At 49.0% G+C, this 11,091-nt stretch overlaps 1 protein-coding gene across 3 annotated transcripts in view; it reads left to right on the forward strand.

Annotated features, from left to right (window-relative positions):
• LOC102246523 (apolipoprotein L3) overlaps positions 1-6,449 on the forward strand; it is a 9,786-nt gene extending 3,337 nt beyond the window's left edge. For all 3 annotated transcript variants that reach the window (XM_014530856.1, XM_014530855.1, XM_005883247.2), the window contains 4 exons: positions 1,133-1,174; positions 1,361-1,469; positions 3,635-3,755; positions 4,959-6,449. In XM_014530856.1, coding sequence (XP_014386342.1) covers positions 1,439-1,469; positions 3,635-3,755; positions 4,959-5,835 — 1,029 coding nt within the window. In that variant the 5' untranslated portion in view covers positions 1,133-1,174; positions 1,361-1,438 and the 3' untranslated portion in view covers positions 5,836-6,449. The remainder of the gene's footprint in view (positions 1-1,132; positions 1,175-1,360; positions 1,470-3,634; positions 3,756-4,958) is intronic.
• Positions 6,450-11,091: the final 4,642 nt, after the last annotated feature.

Consider the following 11,091-nt stretch of genomic DNA (forward strand, 5'->3'; position numbering starts at 1 on the left):
TAAACATTGTGTGATTCCACTTAAATGAAGCTCTCGAATCCATAGAGATGGGAAGTAGAGAGGCAGTTTTCAGGGGTTGGAGGGGGGGTGGGGAGTTATTGTTTAGTGGGCACTGAGCTCTGTTTTATAAGATGAAGAGAATTCTGGAGACTGGTGCACAACAGTGTAAATATAATTTAACACTATTGATCTGTACCCTTAAAAATAGTTAAGGTGCTAAATTATATGTTGTGCATTTTTTAGCCTAATAAAAGAATTTTTAAAAGAATGATGTGTGTGTTTGTTTAAAAAGTACTATGAACTGGAAGATGGAAAAGATGGACACCTCATATCCTGTGAGCATTAATGTAAATTGGTGCAATTTGTTTGCATTAGAGTGTGGCTCTAGGCATAAAGGAATTTTATATGGTGATATCCTCTGTCCCAGTCATTCTATTTATTAAATATCTTAAGGGAGGCAATCTCAAATGCAGACAAAGTTTTATGCCTAGAGGATGTTTCTGTACTGTTTCCATAAAGAACTAGAAACAAGCTAAGGTCCGCTGATGGGTGTGGGCAGCAGAGAGACCAGGCAGCATCAGGAGGGCTGGGCAGCCCACAGCAGGTCTGCAGGGATAGGTCCAGGGCCGCAGGACCCCAGGGCCTTAGGGGATGAGGGTGTTATAAGCAAGAAGGGTGCAGACTTGGGAGCTACAGCCCCAGGAATTTACCAACACAAGAGACTTGGCATACGGTGCAAGACATCGTTTGGGAATGAGAAGAGTCATTTACAAGTAACACAGACACATTAATAAACGTTTTTGTATATAAAAGAGAGTCGAGCGTAGTCCTCACAAACACGGGATTGGGATCAGGAAGACTTGGGCTGGAGTCCTAGCTCTAGCACTACTGTGAGACTTGGGCTAACCCGAGTTTAGGTGAAAACCTAGACTTTGTGATGGTTTCCTCCACGTTCCAATGGGAGCCACCATGGCGCCCACCACGTGAAATGTGTGAGAGTATTTTGTCCCCAACCTCAAGTCATTTCCAAAACGCTCCTTCCCATCTTTTGTGTCTGGTGTTACTGCTTCTTTGGTTTTATGACTCCTCAGCTGTTTCTTTGTCTGATGGTCTTCTCCTTGTGCTCCCACAGGACAAGGGGACTGTCACTTGGCTTGGAGTGGGCTGGAGTGAGGTGAGTACCTTCTCTTAACTAGCAGCTGGCAGAGCCCAGCAGACAGGGAAACACAGTGGATTGAGTCCATCTTGGCACTTGCGGCCTTCCTTCCCTGAAAGAATCACCAGAGGCGGAGCCCCTTGCTGCTCCCTGTTGCTCAGATGGCTCACTTTCAACCCCACAATTTGTTTTCTCTTCCCCAAGGGTAAAGCAACACCTCCTTCCAGCTGGACACAGACTGGTGAGCTGAACGGGAAACTCTGAGATCCCACTGCTGACACCATGACCTCAGAAGCTGACGGGATCTGCCCAGGTAGTCAGCTTCCTCCTCTCTAGCTGGTTCCTGCTTATGATCTAGAATTGAGGGAGGCACCTCCAAGCGGCTTAAGCTACACAAGAATCAAGAACCTCCAAGGGGATTGATGAGTGTCCCTGAGCCCCCAAGAGGGTCAAGGGGAGTTCCCTCAACCAGGAGTCTATGTGGGGACCTCCTTCCTAGCTCTCTCCTCAGGCTGCTCACTGCCTCCCATCTTCTGCAACTCATGCAATGTCTCCAACCAGGCCAGGACAGCCCATGGGAGGTGGGAATTTCTTGTCCCCTGTACCTGGAACCTGCTAGTTCCTGGTGGAAATCTTCCCCTCCAGAGAACTGCCACCTCCCACAGCTGTGCTGGGTCCCTGACCTGTGCCCCAATTATAAACACCTGCATATCAGGTGTGACTATCTCAGTCACACCCTGCAGAGGCCTGCTTTGTTATTCACCACACCCACACCCACCACATTCAAGAAATACACCCATTTAGTGCTCTGGGTTCCCTCCATCTAAGCCCTGGTTTCCTTTTTCCCTCAGTGTGTGAAGCAAAAAAGGAAAAAACAACCCTCCCCCCCACCAAAATCCACACTGCATTTTCTAGGCAACCAAATCACCCCCCAGGGGAGGATAAAACTTGTTCCTGTTGCAGCATAAGGGAGGAGAGGACAGATCAGTAGGCTCCATCTACTGAGCAGTCTCTCCGGTCCCTGAGGGAGGCTGGAGCTGGTGGATTCCTGAGGATAAACAAGATGACCTCTTGTTTAAGGAGTGGGCGAGGGTGGCGTCAGAAGTGCCCAGGGGAGCTGTGGCCCCTGAGACCAGCCTGGAGGTGGGAGAGCTGATACTGATTGATCACAGGATTAGAGCCGAGGCTCCAACCCCCACCCACCTGAACACACCCCCTCCACTGCCCACCTTGGAGCACCTATGAGAAGCAGGAGGAATCCTCTTTGCTGATAGTTTTACTTCATCAGTGGCGTGTAATCTGAAACATTTTCAAATTTTAAAAAAATCCCATAGGTGAACTCTAGGGTAGAACACAGAAATCACATGAATTTTTGAACTACAAGGAGGCTTCAAACTAATGTACAGAAATGTCTGACGGGTGACCTTGGATGCCACCTGTGAGCTTTCTGCTTCTTGGCTTGGGTCTTCTTTTCCTGTCTGAGTTTCACCTTCTTTGTCTGTGAAATAAGAATAATATGTCTAGTGTGTTTATGGCAGGAAACACATTTCCATCCTGTCTCTGCACACACAAAACATACACCAACCCCCAGTCCCTCATCTGAGCTTCCAGGGTCTCCAAATCCCTGAGAGTCACACAATTTTTAAAAGATTAATAAAAGTTATTGATTTATACAGAGAGAGAGAGAAATAGAAAGAAGTGAGGGAGGGAGAGATATGGTGTCTCTGCCCCTTCTCCTAAGGACACCATTCATATTGGATTAGGTCTTACACTTATGACCTCATTTAACCTTAATTATAAAATACAGTCCTATGGGGCCTGGCCATTGTGGCTCAGTGATTGAGTGTTGACCCATGAACCAAGAGGTCACTGGTTCGATTCCCAGTCAGGGCACATGCCTCGGTTTCAGGCTCGACCTCCAGTAGTGGGCATGCAGGAGGCAACTAATTGATTCTTCTTTCATATCGATGTTTCCATCTCTACACTTATCCCTTCCTCTCTCTCTAAAAATCAATAAAAGCATGTTAAAAAATAAATAAGCCCCAGCCGCTTTGGCTCAGTAGATAGAGTGTCAGCCTGCGGACTGAGGGTCCCAGGTTCGATTCCGGACAAGGGCACATGCCCGGGTTGCGGGCTTGATCCCCAGTGTGGGGTCAGCCAATCAGGATTCCCTCTCATCATTGATGTTTCTATCTCTCGCTCCCTCTCCCTTCCTCTCTGAAATCAATAAAAATATATTTAAAAAAATAAAAATAAATAAATGAATAAGTACAGTCACATGGGGTGTCAGGCCTGCAATATATAAATTTGGGGGGACAGGTCAGTCCATAACACCAGCTGAGTCACCAAAAGTTCCCAAGATCTTTTTAAAAACTCCTCCAGGTGATAGCTGCTCAGGAAGATGACCATTTAATCACAGTGTTTATACTCAATTCCATTAGATTTCTTCTAACCTTATTCATTTTCCTTTCCATCTAGAGGGCAAAGACTTTGTTGATGTCATTGAGTATTTAATGGACCCAAGGAACAAAGAGAAACTTCAACACCTGCTGAGTGATGAAGCCTGGAAAAGCTTTGTGACTGCGGCCAAGTTGTCCAGGTAACCTCCAGGGGATGCCTGTGTTGTCACCCCATCTTCCCTGCATCTAGATTCCTCTGGCAGGCACACTCCTCCAGGCAGGGTTCTGAGCATGGGGTTAAAGAAGTTCCTTTTCAACAGTCCATGAGGAACATTTCCTTCATATCATTCCTTGCAGAGAAGGGGCTCGGGTTGAGAAGAGATGAGGCCTGCAGGGGGAGGGTTAGGTGACTTTGGGCTCCTTACTTAACCACTCTCTGTCTTACTCATCTGTTCTATTTCATTGTGAGGAAAATAAGACAATGCGTGTGAACTGTTTAGCCTAATGACTGACACATAGTAGGTGGACACTTGACATGAACTTTTAAATAGATGCTGGGAATAGACAGGGCCCAAGGGTCTTCTTGTTGGACTTGAGAGCCACGCAGGACTTCCTGTGGGAAAAGCCAGGAAAATCCTGGCACAGTTTGTGTCCCTGGGGATTGTGGCTAGAGAGCCTGCTCTCCCTAAGAAAGGGATTGTACAGACTCTGCAGGGTCCTGCTGGCCTGGAAGGCGGAGAGCTGGAGTGAAGCTGGACCATGTTGGGTTGAATCCTGACTGTATCTCTGCCCGGCTCTGGGGCTCTGGGCTTTTGTCATCTCCCTTTTCAATGGAATAGCAAGTCCATCTGATAGGCCTATGGTGAAGGCCTTGGCATGAACTGCAGGGCAAGGGCGAAGCAGCAGGTGTAGTCATCCTGTCTGGAGGCCCAGAGAGGCCTGGAGCAGGGTCAGAGCCTGGCATCTGGATGGAGCAAGGGTAGTTCAGGTTGGAGGACTGGTAGGAAAGCTTGGCAGCGGGGCTGGACTAGAATGAGGCAGCTGAGGCACCTGGCACAGGACTGAGGAGGCCAGGGGGCTAGTGGAGGGCTGTGCGGGGAGTGGTGGGGGACACATTTCTTCCTTCCCTGATTTGATCCCCTCTCTGCTGGGGGGAGAGGGCCCTGGGTGATTATGTCCTCCAACTCTGTCTGGGAGCTGGAGGGCTCCTGACCTCCATGTGGGAGCCTCTTCTCTTCTCCATGGAGTAACCCTGACCAGAGGTCATCTGAGAGATTCTGGGTAGACCCACACGTTCCCACCGTAGAGGACAGGGCTTCCCGCACCAGCTCATTCAATCCAGGTCTCAGCCTTAGCGATTCATACACCTGCCTTGGTTAATCCCCTGTCTTTCATTATTACAGGGATGAGGCAGATGCACTCTATGCAGACTTGAGCCAGCTGAAAACACTCATGGCCGTGGAGGACAAAGACATGCCCTCAGCAGAGCAGCTGCATGGGGAGAGCTTTATGAAGGAGTTTCCTCAGGTGAAACAGGACCTTGAGGAACGCATACGAAAGCTCTACGCACTTGCGGATGAGGTGGACAAGGTGCACAGGGACTGCACCATCTCCAAAGTGGCGGCCTCTTCCACCGGCGCTGTGTCTGGCCTTCTGACCATCGCTGGCCTGGCTCTGGCACCTGTGACAGCAGGAGCTAGTCTGGTGCTTTCAGCAACTGGGTTGGGACTGGGGGCAGCAGCTGCTGTGACCGGTGTGACTGCCAGCATTGTGGAAGCCTCAAAGAATGCGTCAGCAAAAGCCGAAGCCAGCCGCCTATTGTCAACGGGCAGTGACACAGAGAAGCTGGTCGGGGAGGTTCTAAGTCGCAGCACACCCAAAATTGCTTCCTTAGCAAGGAAGTGTTATCAATCCCTGCAAGTCATTGTGAAGAATGCCCGTGCCTTCAAGCTGGCCAAAGCCAATCCTCGCTTAGCAGCCAAGGCCACGCGCTTCTTGCGCACGGGGACAGTCTCAGTCCGAAGCGGCAAGCAGGTGCAGAAAGCTTTTGGGGGCACTGCTCTGGCCATGAGCAAAGAAGCCAGGGTCTTCGGTGCAGCCACCGCAGGTATATTCCTTCTCATGGATGTAGTGGACCTAGTGAAAGAGTCAATGCACTTACACGAGGGCGCAAAGGCTCAGTCGGCGGAAGAGTTGAGGCAGCAGGCCCAGGAGCTGGAGAGGAGGTTGGAAGAACTCACCCGAATTCATGCAGGTCTACAGGAGGACCTGACTCCGTGATCCCCAGACAGTGCAGGGAGCAGGGTGTGTGGGAGACAAAGGCGTGGACTTACATTGTTAGAGGGGGAAAGCCGGTGAGATAAAATGGATGAGACTGTGTGTTAAGGAGTTTGGTATTTCTATAGCTGAGCACAGCAAAGAAAGGGTTCATGCAGATGGCAGGTGGGTCAAAGAGAAGGAAGGAACCTAGAGCTTGGAATCAGGAAAGAGAGGGGGAAAGAGAGTGAGGGGTGGGGCTTTATTTTGACTAAAAAAGACATTGGGGTCATGAATAAAGAAAGAGAAGTGAAGGAATAAGCACCGAGAAGGCTCTGACTACCAAAAAGTTGACTATGGAAGAGGGTGAAAGAGTTTGAGTTGTTGGGATATGGGAGTTACAGTGGCTCCTGGATTGGCCCTCCCCAGGGTTCACGGTAGCAGCAGGAACTCCGTCTCTCCCTGGTCCTGGTCTCTAGCCCTGCTTTCCAGTTCTAGCTCACCTTTGTCTTCCAGCAGTACATCTTAGGTAGGTAGTGACTTTTTTTTTAATTACTATATATAGTTTAATGAAAAATAGTAATGATTGTGTAACCAAATAGCTAAAACTATAATCACAGGTGTTTTAACCATTCCCTGATAGAGCAACATATCTATATGAATAGATCAAGTACATTTACCTTGAAACACTATGGGTGGCATAGGACCGATCCAAGCAATTATTCAAGAGACCCAAGTATGGTCACATCTACCCAAGCAAAAGAAGAGATTACTGAAATTTTTTTATGTCTTAGATAGAGATTCACATATGTTATTGGACAGACAGTAGTTAGTTATTCATACCTCATTAAGAAAATAAATTCTAAAAGATAATGAATTGTTTATTATTCATTTTCTATACCTGCATAGGCACAAGCTAAAGGCATTGAAGTTCTCACTGTTATAAATAATAACCAATTAATATATGGTAATTCATGCTTCCTCTTATTTTCTCTTTCAGTCCCTACCAAAACCTTACATTGTCAATGCAGTAAGAATGATAGAACAAATTTTCAATTAGGGAGCTCAAGGCATAAATCTAGAAACATACTATTAAATGTTGGGGCTACATCAGAAAACAAAGATAAAAAACCTTCATGGACCTTAAAATCTCAGATTTGTGTTAAAATAGGTATAATTATGGCTTTGAAAATTATGAATGAAGCTGCTCAAATGCATATTCATAATAAAGTATGTTCTTAAAGAACTGCATTAGTAGCCAGGGGATTTGTATGTTCTTTTTTTTAATTTAAATTCTTTATTGTTTAAAGTATTACATAAGTCTCCTTTTTCCCCCATTGACCTCTCCCAGGCCACCCGCACCCCCCAGCAGTGACTTTTCATTTTTATTATTTTATTATTTTTTTAATTTTGTTTTATTGCTTAAAGTATTACAAAGAGTATTACATATGTCTCCCCCCCCCCCCCATTGACCTCTCCCTGGCAGCTCCCCAACCCAGCATGTGTCCCCACCTTGTACTGTCTGTGTCCTTTGGTTATGCTTATATGGATGCATACAAATCCTTTGGTTGATCTCTTAACCACCTCCCACTTCCACCCTCCCCTGCCTTTCCTCTGAGATTCAACAGTCTGTTTCAGAGGGGTCCTAGATTGGAGAGGTTGCAAACTGGGCTGAGGGACAACTCCCACCCCTGCCCCAAATGCATGAATTTCATGCACCAGGCCTCTAGTGCATTATAAAGTATGTTCTTAAAGAATTGCATTAGTAGCCAGAGGATTTGTATGTCCTTTATTTTTTTAATTTAAATTCTTTATTGTTTAAAGTATTACATAAGTCTCCTTTATCCCCCATTGACCTCTCCAGGGCCACCCCCAACCCCACCCCCCGGGACTGGCTTTAAAAATTTTTTTTTTATTTTTCACTTACAGTTGACATACAATTATTATATTAGTTTCAAGTGTACAATCTAGTGATTAGAAAGTGATCACCCACTAAGTCTAGCAGACATGTGGCATCATTCATAGTTATTACAATGTTATCCACTATAGGCAGTGACTTCTTGATGATGATGATGGGGGCCGTGATGATGATGGGGTTGGTGGTGATGACAATGGAGTGGGTAGAACATTTGACAAGTTGCTGGTGCTCACTGGGGCCAGGATGCTCTGAGAGACCAAAGAAATTACAATGAAACTGCAAATGCTCTTACAACAGTGGTTAATTTGAGAAGAAAAGAAAAGAAAAAAGAAAAGAAGAGAAAAGAGAAAGCAGATACTCCCAGCAGGTCAAGGAGATCTACCAATCGGGCCCTGAGACACAGCCTCTCCATCAGTGGGGGAGGTGGTGTGGACACGATGATATTCTAGACCCTCTGTTTCTCCCACCTTGTGTTCTGTAGACTTTGGTTCAATAAGGTGGACGGTACACTGAGCCTTTGTGGTATGGATTAGTGGGCCCATCTGGGCTCTGGGTGCCTGGCTTCCCTTCCCCATGAGCCTGTCCTCCAGGAACTCAGGGAGCAAATCTTCCATTGCTCCTCCTGCTCGCTCACTGGGCTCCCACTCTCCCATCCAGTCAAGTCCCTGAGACCTCGGTGCCCCGTAAGCTCCGCTGGGACACCTGGGGGAAGCTTCTGCACAGGTGGCTTGGGCTGGACACAGGTGGCTTCCTTGCCCAGCAGCTGGGGCCCAGGATCAACTGTAGGACATGAGGCTGATTAAGATCAGAAGGGCTTGTTTGCAGGTATGAGAGAGGGTCATCGATAAACAGAGAGACAGAGAGAAACAGCGAGACAGCAAACATTTCTACCAGCTACCCTCACATTTTCCCTCCTGCAAGAGCTTCCCGATGGTCTTCCTGTGTTTGCCCTTGTGGCACTGCCCCTGCCCTTGTCCACAGGGAGCCAGAACAGCCCTTAGGAATACAGATCTTATCAAGTCCCGATGGTCTTCCTGTGTTTGCCCTTGTGGCACTGCCCCTGCCCTTGTCCACAGGGAGCCAGAACAGCCCTTAGGAATACAGATCTTATCAAGCACCTGCTTCCAGCTCTTCCAGGGCTTCCCATCACTCTGCCCGAGGCCTCCACCAACCAGAAGGAACCTGTTGGAGCCTGGGGTCCCCGAGGGCAGAGCTGAGACAAGGCTCACTGAGGGTTGATTTGGGAAGTGATTCCCCGCAGCTGGACTGAGGGACACTGCCCCCCGGAGAGCACTCATGGGCTTTGCCCTTCATGGGCCACAGCCAGGACCAGACCCACACCGACAAGGAAACACCAGATCTCTGTGATACGAGCAAGGTGAGTCAACCAAGGTAAACAGAACAAAGGAGAAGGTTCCTTTCTGGGCCACTCAGGTCAGCATGACCTTGACCTCCCTGACCTTAGGGGGGCAAGCTGGAAACACACCGAGGCTTCCACACTAGGGCCCAGTGTCTGATAGGCCCTCTGAAGAGCACAAGGATGTGTGAGCAGCCTGTAGGGCGAGGTACCAGTTCTCACGAGGCACATGAAGAATGTGCTTGCTCTTTGGAAATGCTTTGACCCATGGGAATCGATTCTTCTGGATCCTCCATCACTTCCTGCCAGTCCAGCATTAAGGAGGGAGCTCTTATATTGGGGGCTTGGCTTAGTGTGAGGAGTCAAGGAAGGCTTCCCTGAAGAAGGGGCACCAAGGGTTGAAGAGGATGGGGAGGAGAGTGGGGGTGAGAGTATTTGGGGCAGAGGATCTACGCCTGCAGGGGCTCTGCCTGGGAGGGAGGCCACTCTGAAAGAACACTGATGGAACTGCAGTGTGGCCACTCGGCTTCCCTGCCAGGACTCCTGTGAGAAAGGGGCTGTGGTCGGAAAGCTGGGCTTTGGAGCACTGGAAGCTGCCAGCAGCCTCTGCAGGGTTGGGAGGTGGTGTGGTCGGCACAGACACCACTGCTGCTGGAGCTATGTGTCTGCAGCCCTGGGACCTGGAGGACAATGGACAGAGCTGCTGCTTTTGAGATCAGCAGTAACAGGAAACCCGTGAGATGGAGTTGGGGGGAGTGGTGTGGGTCGGTGGTGGCTGCAGCAGGAAAGGGCCAGGGTGAGAGCACAGCTCACACTGCCTGGGGGCTCCTGACACTGAGAAAAATCTAGTAGGTCCCTGAAACCAGAAGAGCAGGAGGGGTGGAGCCAGAGAAATACTTTGGCCCATCAGCTGGAGGCCAGAGCGGCAGGTCACATTCACGGTCACCATCCATATTGAGAGCAGGGACTTTCACCCCTTCGAAGCGCTGGCTGTTGGCCTCCAGAGCACAGTGCCCAGGATGAGTTGGGTCGGGTCCAGATGAGCAAGGGGCAGAGGGCTCCTCCAGCCTCGGCCCTGCACACTGACTCAGATCTCACGCCATGCAGGCCCCTCTGTGTCCTCCTGGTCCCCCTCTGCCTCCTGCCCCCCTCCTGTTGTCTACCCCATCCCTCTGGGCTGGGTGGTGGTTCTCAAAAGCATTGTAGTCACTATGGCTGTTGGTCATATTTTTCTGGTCCCCCGCCCCCTCCTTCTAGACACGTGGTAGGATTATATTCCTGTCCTCCTTCTGGTTGGGTGAGGATCTGTAACCAGAGCTCTGACCACTGACTTTTTTGTTGTTGTTTATTTGTTTTTTAATATATTTTTTATTGATTTCAAAGAGGAAAAGACAGGGATTGAGAGATAGTGAGGAGGAAACTGGTCTTGCAAGGCATGTCAGGCCATAAAAACTGTGGACAATGCACTGCCCTGGGGGGTGAGGAAGGTCCCAGGACAGATCATCAACACCTGGGGGCCTTCCTGTAAGCCCACGAAAGGGGGTGGAACTACTTGCAAGGGGGCGGAACCATATCTGCAAGACAAAGACCCCAGAAGGTTATAAAAAGCGAAGCCTCTGTGTGTTACTTCACTCTGATTTGGAAATTATTCCTAGTGTTAATAAACAGGGTCCCTCTCTTTCTCTAGGAAGCATGCTTGGTATTTCTTTACTCTTCTGTAACATATGGTTCCCTGACCGAGAAGCTAACCGAGTTTGGCTCTTGCCTCCAATGAGTGGACAGGGTTTGGGGCCCGGGGGCGTCAGACAGGCCTCTGGAAGGCGCGTGCTGATGATTTTAGCAGGGGAAGGGCTGATATCCTCTTCCAGTGCACTCCCTTGGGAGAGGCCTGATCACTGCCCTGCCACAGGGGATGGGTACGAAGGCAGGGGCCTGGTACCCAACCCACTGCCACAGGAGCGCTTTATAATATGCAGGGCTGTTTCTAACTGCAACTCTGGCTGTT

This window comes from Myotis brandtii, unplaced genomic scaffold, assembly GCF_000412655.1.
Source record: "Myotis brandtii unplaced genomic scaffold, ASM41265v1 scaffold78, whole genome shotgun sequence".
Classification (NCBI taxonomy): domain Eukaryota; kingdom Metazoa; phylum Chordata; class Mammalia; order Chiroptera; family Vespertilionidae; genus Myotis; species Myotis brandtii.